This window comes from Hirundo rustica, chromosome 4 (assembly GCF_015227805.2).
Source record: "Hirundo rustica isolate bHirRus1 chromosome 4, bHirRus1.pri.v3, whole genome shotgun sequence".
NCBI classification, from domain to species: Eukaryota; Metazoa; Chordata; class Aves; order Passeriformes; family Hirundinidae; genus Hirundo; species Hirundo rustica.
Genome location: NC_053453.1, coordinates 1,725,266 through 1,751,773, shown reverse-complemented (window position 1 = coordinate 1,751,773; position 26,508 = coordinate 1,725,266). Strand labels below are relative to the sequence as shown.

The 26,508-nt window shown below is 44.3% G+C and overlaps 1 protein-coding gene across 4 annotated transcripts in view; it reads right to left on the bottom strand.

Annotated features, from left to right (window-relative positions):
* Nucleotides 1–26,508, bottom strand: part of CHCHD3 (coiled-coil-helix-coiled-coil-helix domain containing 3) — a 123,441-nt gene that overhangs the window by 23,401 nt on the left and 73,532 nt on the right. For all 4 annotated transcript variants that reach the window (XM_040062652.1, XM_040062654.1, XM_040062653.1 and 1 more), the window contains 2 exons: nt 25,617–25,700; nt 1,283–1,353 (listed from right to left, as the gene is read on the bottom strand). In XM_040062652.1, coding sequence (XP_039918586.1) covers nt 1,283–1,353; nt 25,617–25,700 — 155 coding nt within the window. The remainder of the gene's footprint in view (nt 1–1,282; nt 1,354–25,616; nt 25,701–26,508) is intronic.

Sequence of the window (26,508 nt, the reverse complement as noted above, 5' to 3'; positions counted from 1 at the left end):
ACCCATGAAGTGATTCCCTGTTCAAATCCTCCCCAGTAAATATTCCTTGATTTCTGCACCCTATAAAATGATTTCCTCAAATTTCTTTGGTGCTCAGGACTGGCCCCTGCTCTAGCAATCAGCTGCACAAAAAGGAACCCAAAGTATTTGATTTGCTTTGGAAATCCTTTATGTATCAGGAGGAAAAACCCAATCCCAAACCCAGCTCCCACCTCTGCTCACTAAATCCACCCAGAGCTCTTCAGCAAAACTTCAAATCCCAACAAAACCTTATTTGGGAATAATGCAAGTGAAATGAGGGAATCATTTTGATCTAGAAAGCTGAAAATATCCCACTGTAACAAAGGAAGGAGACACCCAGGTGGGAATTTTATCCCAACCTTCCTGGATTTCCAGACATGATGGAAAACCTTTCAAATGATGCTTAAATCAGACCTTGATGAATGGTCAGCCTGTCCCTCCTGTTTAAGGGACAGATGAATTTAGTGCTCAATTTACTCTGCACCATTAAACACTACAGAATTTTTATGTATACACAAGAGGATATTCAACAATTCATGCCGTTATAGAGATAAAATGAGTTTTTCTTATACTTTAAAATTTTATTTGCGTCATTATCAGCGGCTCAGAAAGGGCTTTTCTCTTCCCGCTCATCAAAAAATCAAAACAAAACACAAACCAGAAGAAAATCCCTCCACAAATCTACAAAAATCGTGGCAGAATAATTCATTTTCCAAAGCAATCCTTGGTTAGGGGAGAGAATTGAGGTTATAAAAAGTTCTGTGTCCTCACTAAAATGATAAATGGAACCTCGAGCCTGAGGCATGAAGCAGCCCAAAGGGAAGGTCCAAGGCTAAGGGTCACTGTCACTTTGATCCATCAATTACCAGATCTCCACTTCACTTTCTTCAGGACTTAATAAAAATTATTTAATTTGACCTTCACTCTTGAGGGCAGAGTGGAATTCCTCATTTAAATCCTTCCCATGGTGCAATTGTGATGCAAATTTGGAATCCCATTTTCGGTGTTCCATCAGGGAATCTATTTTTAGAATATTTCATGCTTCTTATCAACTATAAATTAATAAATGTATATGAAGTGTGCACCCCCATTTCTCTGCAGCTTATGTTTATACACTGGCCTCCAAAGTCTCCCAAATTCCCTCCTTTCAACAAGCAGAGGGACTGACAGGATCTGTGAGGGAGGAAAGGGGAATTATTGTGCATTTTAATGTGGTAAGAACTCATCCAGCTGCCAGGAAAAAACAGGAGAAGGGACTCACTTGAACCGAGCTGAGACTTCATCAGCAGCTTTTTGGTATTGCTCAGTGGTGACTTTGTAGAACTGGGCACTCTGGAAAAAAAAAAAAAAAAAACAGAATAAATACAAATTCCAGTTAGTATCGTTTACAGGCATGCTAATATATAGTCAATACAGCTGATTTTGGATTTAAGTTGTTTCATAAAACCCTCAAAGCCTAACCATAAAATGACGAAGTTTCAGAAATCACTTTTTTTGTTTTTTTTTTCTTTAATAAGTGTGTCTTGATTATGCAAAAGAAATGCCTCTTGGGGAGGAAACTCTGAAGGGACACAGGGTGAGAATCCCGTATTCAGCACAGGGCATTCCTGGAGTCTTTGAAATTCCTTCATGAGAAATCAAAATCAAAATACTGATTCTTGATTTCTTTGCAGTGTTCCTCACACACATCTCCCCCCCTGCCTCAAAGGTGACACTCGAGCCAAGCTTCAAAATCACACAACAAATTAACTAAGGCTCAACTTTCCCCTTTGCTCTTTGCCTTGAAAACGCCTCCCTGAGGAGCTCCTGGAATATTCTAAACTCCCAGGTCACTTCAATCCATTGCTAATTTTAATTTTTAAAGCCAGGCAGCTCCAGAACGGATTTTCATCTCCCCTAAACCCAGGGATGGCTTTGACTCGGTTCTACAAAAATCACTCATTTCCAAAGTACGGCTGAGAGATGCTCAGCAAGCAACAGAAGTTTTTGAGGTGTGAAAACGCCGTGCCAGGGGAGTCTTGACCTTGATATTTGGGAAAATTCCTTCCTGGAAAGGGTGGGCAAGCATTGGAACAGCTGCAGGGCTGAAGTCCCCATCCCTGGAGGGATTTAAAGCCATGTGGCACTTGGGGACATGGCTCAGTGGTGGCCTTGGCAGTGCTGGGGAACGCTTGGACTCGATGGTCTTAAAGGTCTTTTCCAGCCTAAAGAATTCCGTGATGCTCCAGCCTGAGATAAATCGCTGGAATGTTGTTTTGCTTCACGTCTCAATAATACAGAGGTGGCATTTTTCAGGAGGTTTTTATAGCCTCGGCACAGCTGGACCTCGGCTCTAATAACCAAGGCACCTGGCTGCCCAGCTGGAGGGAGAAAGCAAAGTTTAAGCAGCTCAAAACTTCTCTGAAACCATTTTCCTCAGAATGCTGGTGGGAACAGGGCATGGAGAGGCAAAAAGGTTGTGCTGGCACTCGCAAGAACTCCGGTGTAGCTTTGAGTCATCGGCATCCCAGGGAGTGATGTTAACATGGCAACAAAATCCTGACAATCCCACACTGTGTGATTACATCAAAACCAGCTGAAGCCTCATTTTAACCACCTGGGACTTTATCCCGTGCTTTGGAGTTATCGATGCCTCAATGTGGATTTGGCATCTTTCAAATATTTAACTTGTGTCAGGCTGAGGGAGCTGGGATTGTTCACCCTGGAGAAGGGAAGGATCCAGGGAGAGCTTCCAGAACATCCCAGGGCCTACAGGGGCTCCAGGAGAGCTGCAGAGGGACTGGGGACAAGGCCTGGAGGGACAGGACACAGGGAATGGCTTCAGTTTGGAAAAGGGGAAGTTTGGATGGGATCTTGGGAAGGAATTCCTGCCTGGGCTGGGATTGCCAGAGCAGCTGTGGCTGCCCCTGGATCCCTGGAATGTCCAAGGCCAGGTTGGACACTGGGGCTTGGAGCAGCCTGGGACGGTGGAAGGTGTGAGACAGGATGGGCTTTAAGGTCCCTTCCCACCCAAACCATTCCACGATTCCATAACACACATGGATGCCACCATCCAGCCCATGGGAAGCACCATTCCAATTTTAATTTTGGGCAAAATAAAGCAGTTTACCTTAAGACACTGATGTATGGAAAAGCAATATGACAAAAATTTTTAGGAGGAGAAAAAAAATGGAAAAGGCTCTAAGTGGTGAGATCACTGTTCCATAAAAGTCACAGGATGACACAGGTCTGTGGTCACTGGGTGAGTAAACATGTCCTGAGGAATATTTATCATTTCATGAGCAGCGCAGGTCTCACTCCTGCAAAAACCCTTACTGAAATTTCAAAAGAGGCGGCACCAAGTGCAAAAAAGAAACACAAAGAAAAACACTTTTTCCTTCCCACCGACAGATTTCACCTTCCAAGCTTCTTCCTCGCGAATGATAATCTTGAAACATACCAAAATCAGTGAATAAAATGCCAGGTCCAGACGGGGGTAAAATTGTATTGCAGGGCTAATATTTTCTCACAAATGATAACAAATTGGGCAAGAGGCACTGCAGGCAAAGGTCAGGCTCGGATCAGCAGGAGCAGAGAGCTCTGCTGCCCTCCCCACTGCCAGCCCCACACCCCATCACTCATTTGCACCGGACCCCAGCTTTCCACGCGCAGCACCGCCGCTCATTTATTTTTTCATAAATCATCGTCAGCCGGAGAGCAAATGAAAAGTGAAATTCTCCTCACACCGGTGACCCTCTGGCATTCAGCAATCCCAGCTGCCCAATCCCAGCCAGGCCCAGGCAGCTGGGATGGGATGGGATGGGATGGGATGGGATGGGATGGGATGGGATGGGATGGGATGGGATGGGATGGGATGGGATGGGCCCGTGATGGGCGGCAGGACGAACGTGGCTGGGGCAGGGCTGAGATGATGAATGGTTCCCCATCACCCCCTGTCCCCTCCCAGGCCAACACGGACTAGAATCTTATTTAGGCTGCCATTTATCTTTCTTTGGCCCGGTCAATAAAGATGAACACAACAGTTGTAAGGATCGATTACAATTTTTTCTCATTTTCAAGCATGAAGGAGCATTTCTGACACAAAAACAATATTCAGGGTGTACTTGTTCTGCTTTTTAATTGCAGTTCAAGTGATCAGCTGAGCTGCTCTGTATACCCAGAAGTTTTAATCCTACAAGCAATCAAGAAATCATTTGTTATCTTAGATGAAGCGTGCTGTTTGTTGGCTCAGGTCTACTATTGAAATTCACTCAGATTCTCTTTTAGAGATAAACTCTCCATAACCCAGAGATGAAGCTTCATTTTCCAAGTGCTCCCTGATCCTCCAGATAAAAGTGCAGCAGTCATTTCCCTAAATACAGATGTATGAATGGTGCTGTAACATCATTTCCTCATCTCCAGATAAAGGCAGACATTTATTATCCTCCTCCCTGGAAGTGTCCAAGGCCAGGCTGGACAGGGCTTGGAGCACTCTGGGATAGTGGGAGGTGTCCCTGCCATGGCAGGGGTGGCACTGGATGAGTTTAAAGTCCCCTTCAAACCCAAATCCAGAGGTTTTAGCCCAAAGATAATGAAGATATTGCAGGAAAATTGAGTAACAAGCGGTGCCTTTTCCAGAGCCACCCTCCAAGCAAACTCAGAGAAACAAAAGCTGAATGAGAAGTTAAAGAGAACTTCAATTCTAATTCTAAATCCATCCAATTTGCCCTGATACACAGCCACAGAAAATACAAATAATGTCATAAGTCAGGAAGAGAAAAATGAGATCTGGCCACAAGTAAAAGTGTTTTCACCACGTTTGCCACTGAAATAATCTTCCCTGAGCGAAAAGTGGGAGCAGAAGCTTCTTAAAGCCGGAGCAATAGGAGAAACTATTTCTCTCGACAGCTCTGATTTCAAAGGTCTGTGTAAGAAACTAAATTGAAAATAAATTCCTGGAGCCCCTCAGAAGGTCACTGTTTTGTCTGCATGGGGGACCTCAAAGCACGAGTACGCGTTTCACTCTGGGCTGAAAATCTTCAGATTTGCAACCAGGGAAAGTTCTGAGAGATCCTATGTCATCCAAGCTGATAAAAGATTATCAAAAGAACCAGGAGAACTCGAGATCCCCTCATTTAATTTCACCAGAGATACTTCACCTATATGCACTATTTTATTAAAAATGTGGTGGAACTGTTTTTACTGCAGACAGACCACGACTGATTTTGGCATTGAATCCTTGCTGTTAAGCCCTTAAAGAGATTCATTAGGAGAGTAACATTCATGCAATCTATTTAATTCATTTTTTTTAATAAATTAAATAGTTAGGTAGTTAACAGCTGATCTGACAAAGTAAAAAAAGACTTTTGACTTGCATACAAAAGAGACAAATCTGCCCTTTGCTTCATGTTAGTGCCGGGAAAGACAAAAATGAGCCCAGCTTGACTCCGGCTCAGCTCAGCACCTGCTCCACCCACCAAAGGAACCAAGGGCTTGGGCTGTTTGGCACCTTTGAGAATCAGGGGAGAATTTTTAATTTAAAGACCTCTCTTTCCTTCTCATCCTCCCCCACGGAAAGACTCAAAGCCTCGGGCAGGCAAAGATTATCCTGTTCCCTGAATGGCAAATTGGGAAGTTTTCTGTGCCTCTTTTTAATCCATTTCTGCTGCAGTTAAGCTTCTTTTCTCCTTTAATTGTACTTGTGGCCATTTCATCTCGGGATCTTTAACGAAGCCATTTGTGGATAATAGGGAGCATTTTGTTTTAATCATCCTGTTGACACAGAGCCCGAGATCCGAGCGGCCTCAAAAGAGATTTCCAAAGCTACAGGGAAATTGTTTCACTTATTTTAGTCCAAGCTCAAGCCTGACCCGGCTGCTTCAAGCCCCATCCTTGAACCTGGACAGCTCCAGGGATCCAGGGGCAGCCACAGCTGCTCTGGCAATTCCAGCCCAGGCAGGAATTCCTTCCCAAGATCCCATCCAAATCTCCCCTTTTCCAATCTGAAGCCATTCCCTGTGTCCTGTCCCTCCAGGCCTTGTCCCCAGTCCCTCTGCAGCTCTCCTGGAGCCCCTTTATGCCCTGGGATGTTCTGGAAGCTCTCCCTGGATCCTTCCCTTCTCCAGGTGACATCCTCAGCTCTCCCAGCCTGGCTCCAGAGGGGCTCCAGCTCTTGGAGCAGCTCTGGGGCCTCCTCTGGACTACAGAGAAAAAGGCAAGGTTAGAAGAAATAAAACTTTAAAACATCAAGTGATGTTTCATCTTTGGAACTGCCACCAAGTGAGCAAGGAGGGAAGGAATTAGGGAAGAAAGAAAGAACATCAACCAAAAATAAAGAATAAAACCATCAACTGTTCTGTGCCTCCATCCCAGTTCCAAATTACATTAAATTACAGCTTTATAAATACGACCATTCCGATGGCATTTTCATTTGAATTTCAAGCCTCCATTTGTCCCTGAATTGATTTTAATAAGCTATGGAAAACCAAGCATTTAACATCAGACAGCTTCCCAAGTAACACTGCATCTTCATTCTGCCTCCAAATGATCTATGGATGAGGGAATTTCTTCTGAAATGTCAGCAGATCAGACCTGTGCTTGAATTTTTTAGATAAGTTATTCTTTATACAAGTTCTGACTGCCCTCATTTGATCCAGCTGCTCTAGTCAGTCAATTGGTGCAGTTTTTATTCCAGAGATGAAACTAAGGATGTCCAAATCCACATTCAGAGATCCTACATAACACTTAAGACTTCAACTCTTGTTTTAAAATCCTATTATGAGCTTCTTTTTCATGAGGGGAACTGACTGCCCTCACTGGGGGAAAGTTCTCTGGATCTGCCACAGGGCTGGAAACCAGCTTTTTATGAAATCTCTCCAAATGGAGCATCTTTCCACAAAAAAAAAACCCAAAAAAAGGGTCACTGCCCAAAGCAAACCGATTTTCCAATCCATAAAAGGTGCCTTCAGAGAAGGACCAAACAAATCCCCTCCACCACAATTCAGGACAACTCAGGGACTAAAGATGAATGGACAGAGCAGGGGGTGAGGTTCTACAGCAGAGGAGAACATTTTATGGGCTGTAAGTGGGAGAAGTGACTGCAAGGCAAGGAGAGGGAATTCAAACTGAAAGAGAAGCCCCACAGAAAAGGGAAAAAAAGAAAAGAAAAAAAGAAGAAGCAGAGGAAGCAACCTGGGATCCTGGACTGAGGTGTCCTACAGAGAACACCCAAGTAAGGAAGTTGAGGCTGAGGCAATTTTCAGGATTTTGGTGGTGCTTGCCTCAAGCTCCCTGTTTCAAATTGAAGCGTAATTCCCCCTCTTCTGCCTTTAGAAAACTTCCTGTGTCCCTTGTGTCCTGGAAGAAGCTGGGTCAGGACCTGGCTGCGCTGTGACAGAAGAGATGCCTCAACTGTTGTGGACTGGAGGGAGGATTTGGGACACCCAAAACCACCAAAACCACCCAGTAGCTGTTCCTACAGAGAGATAAAACCTAAAAGTATCCCAAGGTGTTGAAAATGCCACAGAGCCACCCAAACAAAAACCTGGAAGGTGTCCCTGCCCACAGCAGGTAGGAATGAGATGATGTTTAAGGTCCCAAATCAAACTGTGATTCCACAAAACAAAGGAGCAAAACGTGCTCTTGCCTGGAAAACGTCCTGCAAGGAAGGAAATTCACTTCCCATCAGTGTTTACTTGATTCCACGATGGGTGTTTATCAAAGATTTCAGTGATATTCGAAGATGTCAAAGACACTCAGAGTGCAGTGAGTGGGGTAAAATACTTAACTCAGTCATCAGCAGAAAATGGGGGAAAAGAGAGCGATTTTTGACCTTTTATTTCGAATTTCCAACTCTGGTTTTCAGACACCACTAACAAATGCCTTTAACTGCGACTATTAATGGCTCTGAAGTTTCTCCCCAGCCATACCTCGCTTCACTTTTTCTGCCCTGCTACAACATCGATCTCTAATTTGTTAACACTCAGAGCTGACAAAGAAAATGAAAACCTTTGTGAAAAGGACAAATCTATTCCAAGTTCTTACAGCTATTCAGCCAAGCAGCTAATCTGCATGTAATTGTAGCAGTGGTGTTAATACAAATGTGCTCAGGCTTAGAGATGCACCTGAAAATGCACAACCGTATTTATGGCCCCTTCTGATGACAAAAAGCCTCATTTAAAACATTCCCATTTACAATTTCCCTTCCCAGCTCAGCCCTGTCACTATTCCATGGTTTAAACTATGTTTTCTCAATGGGGTTATTTCCCCACGACCTGAAGCAGGCTTTGCCCCCCAAAATGAGCGTGGTACATCTTTGAGGCACGCAGGAATGGGAATTGCCGCTGCCAGGGGTGATGCCCAAGGAATCTAAGCTGGGAATTCCCTTCTGTTGGCGGCAACATGTGCAGATGGCAGCACAGAAATGAGGATTTCAAATTCCTGTTGCTGGTTGTCTTCATGGAATGAATTCTTAAATACTGGTCCAATGGACCACTTAGGCAAAGCAAAAACCACATCACAGGGAATGACATCAGTTCAAAGCAAACCAGGATCAGCACGAATCCAAAAATCCTGGAATGGTTTGGGATGGAAGGGATATTATCCAGTTCCAACCCCCTGCCATGGACAAGGATGCCTCTCACAAGCCCAGGCTGCCCAGGGTCCCATCCAGGGATATTCCAGTGTTTTATCCCAAGGTACAGAGCTGTCCATTCTGGCACGTTATCATTTCCAAACACACAGCACAAAGTCAGCTCAGCCTAAATCTTCCCTTCCATTCCTGCTCAGCTCAGCTCAGCTCATCCTGCATAAATGATTCCCACAGAGTCCTGAGGTGCTGGAGACTCCAAGGAAGACAATTTGAGGTCGTCCATGAAGCTGTGTTGACCAAACTTCAGCAGAGACGGTGCTGAGTCCAGGGCAGCTCTTCCATGGTCTACAGCAGGCATGATTTTAGGAGGAAATCTCAAAGTCAGAGAAGATTTGGGGGAATCCCTTTAACCACCACTTGTTTCCAACTCATTTTGGCCAGCTTTTGGAGGCAGAGATCCCATGAAATTGGTCAAGAGAAGTACTTCCCTCCAAGGATAGGTAAGGGACAAGGATCATAAGAGGTTGTGGTATCTCTGATCTTGGAGGTCCCCAAAAATCCCCCTGTCAAAGCCCTCACCAATCTGCTCTCAGCAGGTGCTTGGACCTCCCAAGGCCCCTTGCAGTCAGAACAACTCCATAAATATGGAAACTTGGATCTGCTAGCAGGGTGAAAATCACTTTTGGCTTGTAGATGTGCAATCTGCTCTGCAGCTGGAGGTGAAATTCATCTTGTGGCAGCAGCCCAACAGAAAGAATCACAGATTAGCTCTGTCTTCTTTCAAATCAATGGAAAATAGCTGGGTTTAGCTCTGTTTTATTAGATCTCCCCTCTCGCTGCTGCCTGAGATTGGCTGCCTCGGGCCATAATGAGTGCAAGATTACCATTTTTTGAAAAGCACAAATAACGCTCACACGCCAGCCTGAGAGAGACTGCGAATAAAGTTCCTGGAAGAAATTCGAAAATATTCTGTCTCTTTCAATCCAACAGCCCTGGCAACAGTGTGACGGCACAGGCTTGTTGTTGTTTCTCTCACTGCTTTAAAAAGTTTTGCCTTTGCTTTTGGTTTGGGTTTTTTTTTGAGCTGGAATTTGTGGGAACTTCCCTCAGGAATCCGTTTGATCAATCCTCTCAAATTCTCATTTTGTGGAATCATGAGCTGCAATATCCAAATAGGGCAAGTTTGATATTCCAAACCACTTTAATATTTGCAGTTGGTCAGAGCAGTGAACTTCCTTGAATGCTGCTGCCACAAATACTCTGAATTTTGGTGCCACTGCCAGGTGATATTTTGATGGTCGGGATCAGCAGCAGAGCAAAGAGGGGGTGAATACAAAGAGCAGCTTTTTCACTGTGCAAAGTTCATGATCCAAGTGAAAACAGCCACAAGAAAAGGCAAAAAATCTGATACCCACTGACTGACAGCTGATGCTGCTACAGCAAAAGCCAAACTGTAAAAATCTACATATCAGTAACAGGTTTTGGTGATAGTGAAGCAACTCAAGAACTTCAAGGACGGTCTCTGGCAGCTGCTTTGACCACCAGGTGAGAACAGTGAGGAGGTATCGGCACAGGTACAACAAAAATGCTGAGGATATAAAAATACCCTGATGAGAAACAATGCAGGGATTTGTTTGGATGAGTGATAAGTGCCTGAATCCAAGAAAACTGCATTTTACACTCAGATTAGATGGAGAATTCTGCTCATATTTAATTTAGGGAAGCAGGAAAGGAAAAGAGCTCTGAACATGTTTAAATCAAAGTAATCTGAGAATTTTTCAGTGCTCTTCCAAGAGCGAATCCCAGCAGACCCATAGAGCTCAGAAACTGCCTCCTGAAGGAAAAGCAGCCACAATTAATGCCGGTGGGCTCTCCCTAAAAACCTGCTCAGAGCAATTTCAGGACCTAGGAAAAGGAAAGCATGACACAGTGGAATTATCAGCACCAAACCCACTGATCTGGAAGTTTTAAAAGTCACTGCATTGCTCTCAATAAGGCAAAATCCACAAAATTCCTATGGCTGGATGACACATGAGGCCAAACAGTTCAAACACACTCCTACAAACCTTCCTGATTTGGAACTTTTTTAACTTAACTTTTTTGAACTTGTATTTTGTGACCTCTGAAGATGATTCCCACTCTTTCCTGGGCTCCTTTTCCCTGCATTCCTCGTGGGTTCTCTTTATTCCCACTGCCCATTCCCATCGTTGAAGCCGGAGCTGTTATTCTGCATTTCAGCCACCCCGCAGGTATCTGGCGGATGTTCTTTCCTACAGATGGATTTTTTTCCACTGTAACCTTTATTTTCCCCTCCCATTCCAAGTGATCCCTTGTGCTGCACGCCTGCATCTCTCCAGACATTCCCCCTTTTCCCTCCTTGGCCTGAACAGACTTGTAGTTGTTTTTGTGAATGCGCTTTGTGTCACACACATTGTTCCCCTACCACGGCCATTTCTTTTAGTAAAATCTGTGAGTTCAACATTGCCCCGTGTAGGGTTATAATAGGTCTGCCAATCCCTGTATCCATCCTGGAATTGGTCTTTTAGGATGGGATTCAGCTCTGGAAGTGTCCAAGGACAGGCTGAACGAGGCTTGGAGCATCTTGGGATAGTGGAAGGTGTCCATGGACCTGGGTGGACTTTAAGGTCCTTCCCAACCCAAAGCACTCTGAGATTTACAAATATTTACCATAATTTAAACCCACAAATGCTCTGTTACAGACTTGTGTTATGCCCAAAATAACAGCTCACAACTGAGAAAAGAACTCCACGTTGTAGTTCTTTCAAAAAGCCACAAACATAACCATGATCATTTACAGCTCTCCTTCACTCCTCACAGCATCAGGTCCAGCTGGATAAATTCCATCCCTGTATTGATTCCCCAGCTGTCTGAAAATATTTGGAAATACTTGTAAGTTTGGGTTTTGGAATTTTACTTTATAAAGCATGACAGCATTGAGGAGGAACTTGATATAATCGATTATTTTTTTCTCCTCTTTCTCCCTCCCAAAACCAAAGTGACTCTCAAAAGCTCCCACATCTTTGATCTGGGCAGCTACAGGAAAAACAACCCTTTTCTTACTATACAATCTGGAATTGTCTCATAGGGACAACACTCTCAGGCACAGGGTGGGATTTTTGGGGTTGTCCTGTGCAGGGCCAGGAATTCCTGCCAGCAGGAATTGTGTTTATGGCACCTGCACCCTGAAAATTCCCATTAATTGTGTCTTCAAATTCTTAAATCCCGGGCAAGAAGTGGAGCAAAACACCGCCAGTAAACTCAAGCCACATAAAAAGAGGTTCATATGTCTGAAAACTTTTAATTGCAACAACTGCTGCAGTAAAAATACATCAAATGCCCCCTCAAAACACTGGCACTAAATCCTTGTTCTGTCAACCACTGGTGAAAGTCCCACTTCAAAAATATCCCACATGCTGCATGGTACAAACACACAGAGCACTTTACACTTGATTTTCCAATATAAAAGCAGAGGTCTTGTAAGAATTTTTCAGTTTTTCATGAAGTTCTTTCAATTTTACAAGTACCTGAAATAATCTCTTGTCAGTTCATGGCAACAATTCAAAGAAAAAAAAAAAAAAAAAAAATCACTGATGCTTTCTGAATTTAAAAGGGTCATTTACTGCTTTTTAAAAAGCCTTTAAAAAACCCCAATTTCTGCACATTCTCTAACAAAAGGAAGCCCAACCTCCACTATTATCCAATAACTCATCTCACCTATACACAACATTAGTTTGTTTTGCTCAGTTGAAATCCCACTGAAAAACTCCGGCCTGCTCAGCCACGAGAGATTCTCAAATCATCGGTGTTCTGCACATTACTTAAACATATAATTAAAGAAAGTTTCCAAAAAAATTCAGTGACAGGAGCAGCAGAAACTCATGAGAAGGAAGGAGGCTCATGGAAGCTGTTTTGAGAGGTGCAATGAATGCAGTCTGGGCTGGATTTGTTTCACGGGGTGTGTTCGGCTGGCGAGGAATTATTTGGAAGTGTAAAGTCAAAAAAATATTGCACCTATTCAGTGGAATTAGAGGGACATGGGAGAAGAGATATCAACAGTTTTAGATTTAAACACAGCAAATGGAAGAGCTTCAGCTCCAGGGAACTGCACTGAGTAAGGACAGACTGAGCTCCTGAGCTCTGGCACACAGGGAATGGCATTCCCTGAAAAAAGGCTCTGATTTCACACTGGGGCTCTTCTTTTCTTCCAAAACAACTTTGATTTTCTTCCTAAAGAATCCCAGGATGGGATGGGTTGGAAGGGGGCTTAAAGCTCATCTCATTCCACCCCTGCCATGGGCAGGGACACCTTCCACTGTCCCAGGCTGCTCCAGCCCCAGTGTCCAGCCTGGCCTTGGATATTCCAGGGATCCAGGGGCAGCCACAGCTGCTCTGGCAATTCCAGCCCAGGCAGGAATTCCTTCCCAAGATCCCATCCAAATCTCCCCTTTTCCAACCTGAAGCCATTCCCTGTGTCCTGTCCCTCCAGGCCTTGTCCCCAGTCCCTCTGCAGCTCTCCTGGAACCCCTTTAGGCCCTGGAATGTGCTGGAAGCTCTCCCTGGAGCCTTCTCTCCAGGTGAGCACCCCCAGCTCTTCCAGCCTGGCTCCAGAGCAGAGGGGCTCCAGCCCTGGAGCAGCTCCACGGATTCCTCTGGAGTCTCTCCAGCAGCTCCAGGTGCTGCTGCTGTTGTCCCCAGGGCTGGGGCAGCTCTGCAGGTGGGGTCTCACCTGAGAGGGGCAGAGAGGCAGAATTCCCTCCCCTCTTCTTCTTTTACAGAGCAATTCAGAGCTTCCAAAAAGCTCTTTTTTTTTTTTTTTTTTTGGTGTCCTCTTCCAGCTTCACCTGCTGAATGCAAAGCTCCCGAAACCAAAAACCAGCAGGAGATGGGAATGAGCAAAAGAAGGAAAATCTTTGTATTATTGTTGTAATCCCAAAAAGCTACACACACATCCAGCCCCTGATGCTGCTGCAAATACCACAAAGTAGGGTTTGCTGAAAAATGATGCACAAGGCATTTCAGGATAACCCAATCCCTGACATTCAGGTTTGTAACCTGCACTTTGCTGTTTCGCTGCACTGCACAACAGATCCACGTGAAACAGGAGCTGCCCGATGTGAAAAACAACAATTGCCCATCTGAAAAGCTGGAATCCGATCCAGAAAAAGGGAAGTAGGATGCACACATGTCAGACAAGGAGTGCCAGGAATGAGTAAATATTCATTCAAAATCACGCCCTCACAAGTTGCTGAATAAAACGGTTACGGGAAAAGATTGCACATTTAAACTCGTGTCTCTGGATAATGAATTGTGTGCTGCCTCCTTGTACAGAATTTATCAGAGAATTCACTCAATATCTGGATGGTTCCACTGCTCTTTTCTTGCCTGCTCAAAGTGAGGCAGTGAAAAAATGGTGTATTTCCCAAGGGATGAAATAGAATCAATTCCAGTGTGGCCCTGGCAGAGATTTCCCAGAGAAGCTGCGGCTGCCCCTGGATCCCTGGAAGTGTCCAAAGTCAGCCTGGACAGGGCTTGGAGCACCCTGGGACAGTGGAAAGTGTCCCTGGGGTTGGAACTGGATGAGCTTTAAGGTCTTTTCCAACCCAAACCATTCCGATTCCGTGATTCTCTGAACTCCTGACATCCACAGGAAGCTTGGCACAAACAGACATCAGAGCTGGCATGGAACAAAAATTATCTGCAGTGCTTTTAAAAATACATATGGTACCGAACAGCAGAAAATATTCTGCATTATTGTCTCACTCTGTGGGAAACAGGGAATATCTTCTTTGGGCTTTAAGTTGATAAATATATGGACAAATTTTGCTGCAGGAAAAAACTCTGAAAAAAAATCTCTGATTAAAGCAGTACCAGATATGAAAAACAACCTTACCTTAACAAGGTAAGACATTTAAAATAATCAGAACTCTCTTCTGAGAATCAGACAAATGTTTGACCTCCTCTGTTTATTTGGATTTGCTTCCTAATTACCACAGCTCTGCTTTGGTGTTTCCCTGTGCATAAACTGCCTGCAAAGGGTTAAACTCCCTGATATGAGGGGAAAAAAAGAAAGATTTCTAAAGTGGCAGGAGAGCATCTCCTGATTTCAAACACATGATTATCCTCCCCTGCTTCAAAGGGAAAGGCCTTTTGAGGCACAGCAATATGCATGTGAATAGGTCTGCATTGAAAAGTCCCAGCTCTCAGGTATGAAAATGTTTTTGGTTCCAAAGGAGTGAGATCCAGGAACTTCCATGTCTCCCTGACACCACCAGCACCAGTATTTCTGAATTTAAAAATGGTCATTTCTGCCACCAGTTCCAGCTCTGAGGGTTCATCTACTTCTGCTGTGTCAAATTCTCATTTAAAAGCAAGAGCAGCAACGAGCCCAGCCCAGCAGAGCTGAGACTATTTCATACTGAGCTGGTGTCAGACACAGGACCCTCAAACAGGGTGGAAAATTTAAATCAGAATCAAAAAGTGAAAAAACTTCCACCTTGCAAGGATTAGTGTAAAAATGGCACGCTATTTTTCCAGGAGGATCTCACAAATACAGAAACTTGATGCGATCTCACCTCTCCTGAAGGAATGGGCAGAGATTTTAAAGGAGATCTGCAGCACCCCACACCAATTGGTTTTGCTCTTTAAAGCAAAAATTTGGCTGCAAGGAAGAGTTGTCAGCGGGCTTGTCACCAAATCCATCACTCTGATTTTCTCTCTTCTCTCCTATTTTCTCCCATTTTCTTTCCTGAAACTCCCTGTGATCATCTTTAATGAGAGTTCCTCCACCCAGTATTAAATTTGCTGGTTTAGTTTTGAGGGAGTTTCACAGAACACAGAAAAATACAGAAAACACCAAAGAATTTTGCCTTTCTGTAGCCAAGGCATTCTGCCTTTCTCAAGGCAGAAGAAAAACCTTGACTTAAACTTTCACTCCTGTGGCCAAGCCCGGTCAAAGCTGGGATCTGTGCCACAAACAATGCCAGAAAGAGCTGGTACAGCTCTCCTCTCTCTGCACTGGGGTCACATCCCAGGATTTTGGTTCAGCTCTCACTGTGGCCAGACTTGCTCTGATTTTAAGGATGTTGCCACTGGACACAGCTGATCCTGGGCAGGGTTTGATCTCCTGCAGGTGAAAAGCACAACAAAGTGAGGTGAAAAAATGATAAACCCATAGCAGGACGTGGTGCAGAGCTCAGATTTCCTCAGGCACTTTAAGAGTTGCATCCTTTATACAAAGCTTTCCCCAAACCCAGCATCCTCTGTGCTTACACAGAAACAGAAATTTTTTCTTTTCTTTTTTTTTTTTTTTTTCTCTGTAACACATGGGTGAACCAGCAAAACTCATACGGGAAAAGCTGGGTCTAAATCACAGCTTATTGTTCATAAACCTGAATCATCTTCCCAAAATTCCATCGCTGCCAGATGTCAGCAGTCCATCCCCAATTCCTCTGGCTGCACAGATCTCTCTCTCCTCTTAACTGAAGGCCAAGATATTAATAAATTGTTTTTCAACTTATACTGGATTGATCATTTATTTTCAAAATCCCTTTTCCCATCATTTACTCATTACCCGCCTCCTCTTGATGTAAGAGGACATTTATTGCCTTCTGCATTTATTGTGCTAGCAAACAGAAACGTTCAGCAGCATTTCCTGGGGATTCTCTAATTTATCTATCAGTTATGGGACTGGACTATTTTTAGGGGCAGGAAAAATTAAGATATCACTCAGAGTGACAACAGTGAAAATGAAGGCAGCGAGTCTTCCTGTAATAAAGGAAGAGCATTTCTATGATTCCATCATTTCAGCCATTGGGTTTGCAGGATTAATTATAATTAAAAAAAAAAAAGGCTTAATTTCTCATAAACATTATTGCTTTCTAATGAGAATAATTACTAACTAATGCTTAGGCAAAAAAGGACTGTTCTCCTCTAATCATAAAATCATTAAGGCTGGAAATCTCCTCTGAGGGCATCCAGTCCAACCATTCCCAGCATTGCCAAGGCCACCACTGCCCCGTGTCCCCAAGTGCCACCTCCACATGGCTTTAAATTCCTCCAGGGTTGAGAACTACATTTCTGCCAGGGCTGGACAACCCTTTTTATGAAGGGATTTTCCTAATTTCCACTCTGAGGCTGTTCCCTCTGCTCCTGTCGCTGTTCCCTGGGAGCAGAGCCCGACCCCCCTGGCTGTCCCCTCCTGTCAGGGACTTGTGCAGAGCCACCAGCTCCCCTCTGATCCCCCTTTTCTCCAGGCTCAGCCCCTTCCCCAGCTTCCCTGGCACCTCCAGACCCTTCCCAACTCCATTCCCTTCCCTGGACACGCTCCAGCCCCTCCAGGTTTTCCTCAACCTGATGGGGCCCAGAGCTGCCCCAGGATTTGCACAGGACCAGCACAAGGGAACGGTCACTTCAATTTAGAGCTGTAATCATTGCTAATTATGTTACCTCAACGAAGAAATCCTGCAAAGCACCTCCCCGAGGGTTGCTTTAATCCAGCGTTAACTTAGCACAGTATTTGTTCCCAAACTTCAGCTTGTGATGGGAAGATGGTGGGAGGAGGGAACAGACCCGGGTGAAGCGAAAGCTGCTTATTCATTAACTCCCCATATGTTGAAACATTTTGCCATATCCTATGCAAAGTGATAAACACAGCTTTTAACATTCAGAAAATTCCTTCGGTTTGTTCCTTTTTTTGACTATTTAAAATATTTCCCTCTCGTGACAGGTTTTGGAGTTTTTTTGCTCCGTAAGAAGGAGAAGGGGAAAAGAGCAGATGAAGCTACGCTCAAAAAAACCCCACAGTCACCAAGTGGGGCTGAGGCAACGCTGGAAATTTGACTCAAAAAGTGACTGGTGCTGGATAAACTTGGCCTCACTAGGATTTCACTGTCCCAGACTGCTCCAAGCCCCAATGTCCAACCTGGCCTTGGATATTCCAGGGATCCAGGGGGAGCCACAGCTGCTCTGGCAATTCCAGCCCAGGCAGGAATTCCTTCCCAAGATCCCATCCAAATCTCCCCTTCTCCAATCTGAAGCCATTCCCTGTGTCCTGTCCCTCCAGGCCTCGTCCCCAGACCCTCTGCAGCAGTCCTGGAGCCCCTTTAGGCCCTGGAATGTTCTGGAAGCTCTCCCTGGAGCCTTATCCTCTGTAGGCTGGGCATTCCCAGATGATTTGGAGCAACCTGGGATAGTGGAAGTTGTCCCTGCCCATAGCAGCTTCTAGGATGAGCTTTTAGTTGCCTTCCAACCCAAATTATTCTGTGATTCTATAAACACATCCCAGCTCCAGGGCTCTGAGTTATCAGTTTCCATCCAGATACCATCACCCCTTGGACTTGTGCTAATTCTTCTAAAATAAAAACATGGAATTAAGTCTTTTTTTTTTTCCCAAACTAAAACTGCAAAATGATCAGAAGTCTTTCTAAACATTTTCTTTTTTTGCACATGCTGGAGAAATAAAAAACTGCAGCAACCTGTATGAAACTGTGGTTGCACATTAAAAGTTATCAGGTGTCTTCGTGCACAGCAGGAAAAAATCCTGGGATATTGGTTATCACTGGGGTTTTTTTGTTCTCTATAAAGACACACATACATAATGGAAAAATAATCTATAAACAAACATTTACAGAAACATCAATAGCTGCTATTCAGCGTGGAACAACTCCTCATTTTGTTATTAAGCAGCATTTCAGCCTTGCTATTGATTGGATATGTGATAGTGAAAGATGAGACTGAACCAGGTATTTTTCATGGCAAACATGAAACTCTGCATTTTTGGTGCACTTGGGGGGGAAAAAACCACACGGCTGAGGTGCGTGTTTACTAATCGACATCTTAGCTACGTAGTCAGAAACGGTAAATAAAAGATTATGAGGAGGAAAAAAAAAATGAAATCAGGGTTGAGACCCAGCTGTTCAGAATAATGATTGTGGCTGGGCAAGATACAGAGGCAGAGCATTAAATACAACACTCCAGCCCGGGCTGTCAATCAGGTGGAGGTTTCAGATATTGTAATTGGTAGCAAGTTTCCTAATCTCAACCTGCCAGGCAAGAAGCAATTCAACAAAAGCTCTGTCCCCCCAAACAGAATGAAATCTGAAAAGAGGAATTTTCTAATATTGGCAAGATCACAGGGTGGGCTGACAGCTTTATTATGCTAAACTGACAAAAACATTATGCTGTGGTCAGTGCTAGAAAGGGTGGTTTTTCAGGAGCAGTGTGGAAATACAAAGCACTGGGAAAGTCTGATGAACTCCTACTTTTATCTCCCCGGTGCAGCACATGAGCTGAGACACAGAAAAGTCTCTTGGCCTAAGTACAAAATGAGAAATGAATATATCTTGATTTTCTCCTCAGGTCTCCCCACCGCAGCGATTTGGGAGAGCTGCGAGAAGTCGCCGTGGCAGCTGAATATCCATTTAAAAAGGAAAAAGGCCCCACTAACTTCACAGAAATAACACAATTCATTACCAGTGAGATGATATGGCAGGCGGTGGAATTCATCACATGGAAGCTGTAATGTATTTTATTGCTTCTATTGGAAAAGTGCTTGGAAATAGAGTTAAAGTATTGACTCTGTGTGTGTGTGTGCATATATACATTTATTTATTTGCTACAGAAAGAGAAATAGAGCCAGGCAGATACAAACAGGACACAAACACCGAGAATATCTCGAAAATAGGAGCAGAGTGGAAATGATGGAACTATTTTCTTTCAAACCACGGATATTTAGGGAATATTGGAGTAATTCCATGCCTTCGTGGGAACAAGAACACCAGGTTTGTTGAGCTGTCCCTGCCTTTTCCCTAAGCGCTCATCAGCCAAAATAATTTCCTACTTGGCTGGATCCAGCCTCAAGTCTCCAAACATGCACCTCCATCCCTGCTAGCTGGCTTTGGAATGTGTGAAGGAATGCACACAAATGTGGGGAGAGTAAACATGTTTGCTCTGGCAAATACAGGCTTCTAAACACGAGAGGTGAGAGCAGAACCATCCTCTGCTCCTGGAATTCTCACTGCTAGAGCCACGGGAGATCACAAAGAACAAACAGACTGATAACTGAACACAAACAGAAACGAAAAAAAACCCCTGCTTTAAATTGCTAAATTACCTTATAGGGAATGAAAACGTTTGTGGTAATTACCCTGCTTTGTACCAGCCCCCCCTCTGTTATCTACATCTTGCAAACTCCACTTTACAAAAAGCCCAGCAAACAGCTCCTGACTGAGGAGCTGTTGAGATCTGAAAAGGTAAACAAGGCTCCGAAGCATCCCAACCAATGTGGGGCTGGCATTGCTGGCACCTGAGCACTGCTGCTGATGAGAAACACCCACAAAAGACAATTCCTGGCTGGGAAGCTGTGGATCAGCTCCTCAGCTCAGCACTGGGGCTCTCACTGCAGAGCATGTTGGGCCCAGCTAAGCCTTGAATAGAGAAAGGAAGAGATCATTAAGTTATAATTTCCCCACACAATTGGTATAAGCATTTCCTACCAACAGGATTAGGATGAATACAAGATCCCAGAATAAAAGCTGCTCAGCAGTGAGGATGGCAGTTTAGTGTCTAGTAAATTTGATTTCCCTGAAAATCCTGACACATCATAATAGCAAAATCCTATTTACTGTAGCAAGCAGGATGGATAATACCATTTAACACCTGGGATAGAATGTGCCATCAGCTCAGAGCTTTGTGCTCCGTGTGCTCATCTTACCTTAAGGTTAATGCTCCTTGACAGCCTCCATGGAAAGCAGAATCCCCAAATTAAGTGCCGAGCTTGGGATTTGCAAATCCTTCCTCGATGTTCTGAGGCGGGAGCGGGGGGAAAAATGGATGCAGAGAAGTGGATCAACGTTTCCTGAACTTAATGTCTGTATTCCCAGGCTGGGATCCAGCACTGAGCCCTCTGTGGAGCAGGAATGTCCCCGCTCAAAAGCCACCACAGCCCCACCACCAGGCTGTGTGGGGACTGCGGAATGGGCCAAGAACTGTCAGAGAGGTGACTTCCAGGCTGTTAAACGTGCAGTGAATCCAAAGTAATACTGAAACCACCAGATTCCTACAGAATGGCAGAATCGTGGAATTGTATAGGCTGGAAAAGCCCTCTGAGATCACCAAGGCCACCAGTGAGCCACGTCCCCAAGTGCACATCCACTTTGAAATCCCTCCAGGGATGAGAACTCCATCTCTGCCAGAGCTGGACAGATCTTTTAGGAAAGGAATTTTCCCAATTTCCAAACTTCCCCTGGCCCAGGCTGAGGCCGTTCCCTCTCCTCCTGTCTCTGTTCCCTGGGAGCAGAGCCCGACCCCCCAGCTGTCCCCTCCTGCCAGGGACTTGTGCAGAGCCACCAGGTCCCCCCTGATCCCCCTTTTCTCCAGGCTCAGCCCCTTCCCACCTCCCTGAGCCACCCCTCAGATTCCTGCTCCAGGATAATCCCATCCCCTCACCCCACAACCACCTTCACATCCAAACTGCTGAACGCTTAAAAGTATTTCCAGGAAACTCAGGAGCACAGGAACTTGGCTCCAGTGGAAAATATTATGATTAATATGAGGATCCATATCTCGCTCATTCACACTGATAAACTAAGTAGTTGTGTCATACAGCAGGGTATTAAAATTAATTTCCTTCTGCTCCCATGACTTGGGGCAGCATTCTCCTAATGATGCATATTAGCATTAGGAAGCAGTGCAACATGAAAATAGCTGGGTTTGCTGGAGGAAATTGGAACTGGGGAGTCCCATCAGTCTCAGAGACAGAGCAGGGGCAGACACAGCTCACTGAGTGTCTGTGTGATGCCAAAAATCTACAAGGAGAAGCGGGAGAGGGTCATGTGTCCTTCATAAAAAACGGCGTGAAGCAAAAGCAATGGGGTGAAGGAAAACTGGGATGTCAACTGCTCTGCATGAAAATCCTGGGCAAGTGTTGATGGGGACTGGGAGCTGCACAGCAAAGGACACTGGAGATGCAGAAATGGGTTTGAATAAATCCATGGACACTTGGGACTGGCACTGAAACCAAGCAAAAACACTGCACCTCTCCACTGGAGTTAGAAGGACGAGACAGTGAAGAAGATATCAACAATTTTTTCCTGTAAGCATTAGAAATGGAACAGCTTCAGCTCCAGGGAACTGCACTGAGTAAGGACAGACTGAGCTCCTGAGCTCTGGCTCACAGGGTAGGAATGGTATTCCTTGAAAAAGGGCTCTGATTTCACACTGGGGCTCCTCTTTATTCCAAACCAAATATATTTTCTCCTTAGAGAGTCATAGAACCGTTTGGGTTAGAAAAGACCTTCAGCATCACCCAGTTCCACCCCCTGCCATGGGCATGGACACCTTCCACTACCCCAGGGTGATTCAAGCCCCAATGTCCAACCTCGCCTTGGACAATCCAGGGATCCAGGGACAGCCACAGCTGCTCTGGCAATTCCAGCCCAGGCAGGAATTCCTTCCCAAGATCCCATCCAGCCCTGCCCTCTGGCAGTGGAAGCCATTCCCTGTGTCCTGTCCCTCCAGGCCTTGTCCTCAGTCCCTCTGCAGCTCTCCTGGAGCCCCTTTAGGTCCTGGAATGTGCTGGAAGCTCTCCCTGGATCCTTCTCCCCAGGTGCGTACCACCAGCTCTCCCAGCATGGATCCCTGGGAGCTGAAGGGCTCCAGCCCTGGGAGCAGCTCCATGGATTCCTCTGGATCTGCTCCAGCAGCTCCAGGTGCTGCTGCTGTTGCCCCCAGGGCTGGGGCAGCTCTGCAGGTGGGGTCTCACCTGAGTGAGGGACAGAATCCCCCCCTGCTCTGCCCACGGGGGGTTCTGGGTTCCAATGCTCATTTCCAGCTTCTCATCCACCAAAACCCCCAAGCCCCATCCCAGGGTTGCTCTCCCATCCTTTCCACCCCTCAGCCTGGATTCGTGCTTGGATTGCCCTGACCTTTGCGCAGGACCTTGTACTTCTAATTAAATAATTAACACAGCGTGGGGCACACAGAGCTCAGCGCCTTCAGCACTGTTTTACCTCTGGGTTTTTCCTGCAGTCTGGACCCAACTCATCCCGTAGCTGCACAAGGAAAAAGTGACAAATTCCCCTCCGAGCTTCACGTGTGGACACCTAAATCACAGCTGCACATCCCAGTCAGGCGCAGAGCAAGGGAAGGTTGTTCTTTAACTGCTTTGTTAAACTCTCTGCTATTGCTCTGCTGCCGTGGAGCATGTAATAACTAATAGCTTATGTGCTATCTTTGACCTAGAAACACTGGCAGCTGTTCGGGGAATTGCCGGGGTTTGGGGAAGTATCAAAAGGTTTTTAGCACATAAAGCAAATTTATGAACAGTTATTCCCCCAGAGAATGGAATTGTTGATGTTTTACTATCGCAGCTGTCACTTGTGCGCAGTTATTTTGTCCTGTATTAATAATGCCCCGTAAAGGTTGAGCGTCTTCCCTCAGTCACTGAAATATTTTATAATTGACAGGCTTCATCTGGCACTGAATATGGATAATTTTCTCCATAAGGAGCACGCTGTGCCGACACTAATCTGTCCCCTTGTCATCTCCCTTTATTATCAACGTCTGCATTGTTTTTCCAGCAGCACCCAAGAACACAAATATGAAGCTTCTAATTGAAAAGGCTAAGTAATCAAAAAGCCAATTAATCATCGAGATGAGCTCTGACACTCCACGACGCAACAGCCAGAAATACCACACAGGCATAACTGAAGTGTTTTTAAAGTGTGCTTATTTGATGTGGGAATGATCTGAGATTGTAATTAGCGTTCTCCGTCACAGGTGACAGACTCGGATCGAACGTTTCTTCACCCTGACGTTAATTCTCTGAGCTCCACTTGCTCCCACCCCGCCTTCTGTTCCGAAATTCCCCTTGCTGAGCAGCCCATGCTCTGTGTCTGAGCACCTTCCACTGAAATCAGGACGATTTCAGGAGTAACAAACCAGCCTCTTTTCATGCTCTGTCATTTCCACACCGTTTTTTTTTAAAAAAAAAGCTCCATTTCCATCCCAATTTTCCAAACTCCCAGCACAGAAGCTCATAGGTGACCCCAGAGAGGGCCTTGGGGAAGGTGGGATTGCAGGAGCTGTGAACCCTCTGCTCCTCCAGGTTTTCACTCCGCCCTCTCCACCTCTCTGAAGAAATTTCAAGTCAGATTTGGAACACAAAGTTCGCTCTTCTCAGAGCTGGAACAGCACTTTTTTTTTTTGTGTGTGTGTAGGAGAGAGATGAAAACTTACCTTGATGACAAACTGGATGACAGCTTGGAAAAGCAGAGGATTTTACCTCAGTGATAAGGAGTCAGAATGAAAAGACAAGGCTTGGTACCTGTCCTGGTTTAGGGACAAATCTGGGAGAAAACCCCTGAATAGGATCCCAAAAAATCCACTCTGAACGCAGAGCAAACATCACCTATGTTATAGAACAAGGAATTCAGAACTACCTGCTGTAATCCTGGCGATTTCCAAGCCAAGAGAAACCAAGAGACGGCAGAAATTCCTTTTATCGCATCCCCTGGGGGTGGCACTCCAGCAGAACTCAAATAAAGTTATTTAAAGTTCATTATCTCCCTGGCACGGCACAAACATGTATTTACACACACTGGAGTCTTCACTAACAAGAGGAAGCGAAGCTACTGTACCAGTGACTGACATGAACGTGAAAAACGACCAAGAAAATCATCTAAAAAGATGTAAAAGGTAAAAAAAAAGGTGAAAGAAAAAGCTGTCCAAGATCCATGGTTTATCAGACATCCTTTGCCATGAATTATTCCACACTAAGAGTGCAGCTACAACCACCCCAGAAAAATCCAGTCTGGATCAAATCCCACTGAAGCTTCTTCCTCTAACACCAAGCCAGTAACTGGAGAAAAAGGAAAGTCTCCTGTGGAGTTTTTGGGTGAAGCATCTTCATTTTTAGCTGTTTAAATAATGCACCGATTTAGAATCATTAAACCGATTTCCCCTCATCCTTTCAAACTCTTTTTCACTGCCAAGAGCTTGGGGCTTCATTAATGTCACTGTCAAAAAGGGAGGACAAAACACCAAGATGGTATCGGATGTACACTCGATTTAAAATATTAATTAAGAGCAATTATACACACTGGTAATTCATGCAACATGTTCTTCCTCCTCATCCACAAGAGCAAGGGGTTTTCTTCTGGCCTGCTAAGCTGAATCAATGAATATGTATCTTGTTTAATAATTTTTACAGCCAACTAACAAAATAAAATCCGAATTAATCACCAATATATAAGCTCAGAAGGAAGAAGGCAGAGAGGTAAAGGAGGCAAATGTATTCAGGCTGGAGGTTACAACCAACCTGGGAGCCAGGAAATGATGACAGCAGTAATTATTTGAAATTAACATCCGATAAAATAATACCCTGTAAAGAATAGGAATGTTAACAGCAATATGTTAAGCCACTGCAAGCAAGTCCCAGAGCTTCCCAAGCCGCTCTCTACAGTTTAATTTCAAGTCTGTGATGAGATAAAGACACAGAAGTGCTTTTTAAACATGGTATAAACTTGGAATTAAAATTAAACTCTCCATGCACTGATGGAGGAATCACTAATTCCACCCACTGAAAGCAGAAATTCACTATGTCCCTTCACACTTCACTTTTTTTTTTTTTTTTTGGTTGGTGTTATTTTAATTTAAATTATTTCACTTGGTGACACTTCTTCACTTCCACTGGCTCTTCATCAGCGTTGATATAAAATAACCTCATTATTTCATTTTTCTGTCTGTAATTACCGTGACAGATGAAATCCCACAGCGAATGTGAGAACTTTGTTAGTAAAGAAAACAAATATTCCCCCATCAAACCTTCCACCTTGTCAATATTAAGCCAGAAACAGCAGCAGAAATTGAAAAATAAACCCTCTGGACAGAATTTTAATCTTTATCTCCTTAAAAAAGTCATCTTGGAAATATAACCAGGAGCAGAAATGAACGGAAAGGGGAAAAAAGGGGAAAAAATGTTCATTAGAAGGGAAAAAATAGATTTTACCCTCTCTTCCAGCCGAGCCAGCTGCTCTTTGTAGTAGGCATCGTGTTTCTTCAGCTCCCTCTCCTTCTCTTCCAGCTGCCTGGCCTAAAAAAAAAGGAACAGAAAAATAAAAATATTGAATCAAGGATATTATCCATAGTTCTGGGCTTTTTCCTCCCCTCCTCAACAGCTCTGCCCGAGTTTGCCCAAATGGATTTGGAAATGTCACCAGAATGCACCAGGCTGGGATTTCTTCTTATTTTTTAATTTGAATTAACTTGGCAAATCACTTCTAAACTTAGGAAAAACTAATCCTAAACAGGTGGATATTTGGGAAGAACAAAATCCTTTCATACATTTGCTAAAAAGTACATCCAAAAACTCTCCAGTCCTCTTTAATTAAGAATCACTCCTCTGGAAACTCCCAGATTGGTTGAAGTATCCACTAAGCTGAAAAACTTGACCACGGGATCACTCCCACGCCCAGTAATCTAAAATAACACTGAATACTTTAAAATAAAATTTATCTTTTCAATCCTAATATGACCTGGGTGTTCTTTTAAGAGACACTGCTCCCAGCAAATTGATGTTTTTGGCTTTTCATCTGCAGTATTTCCCATTTTATAGGATTAAGGGGACTCATTAAAAATTAGAAAATAAATTAAAAAAGCACACAGGCACAGAGGAATTTATTAAAAATATATAAAGCTCTAAGTCCTGCAGTGTAAATAGCAGACAAGTGATTTTTAACAAGCTATGAAGGATTTAATACCTAAATTATCAAGGCAAATACTTTCCAGGTTCACCATTTTTTAATAAAAAACCTTAATGGCTAATAATTATCTAATAAAGGTCATTAAACAATTACACCACATATTGTACAGATACAAGACTTGATTCCCTTCGTCAAGAT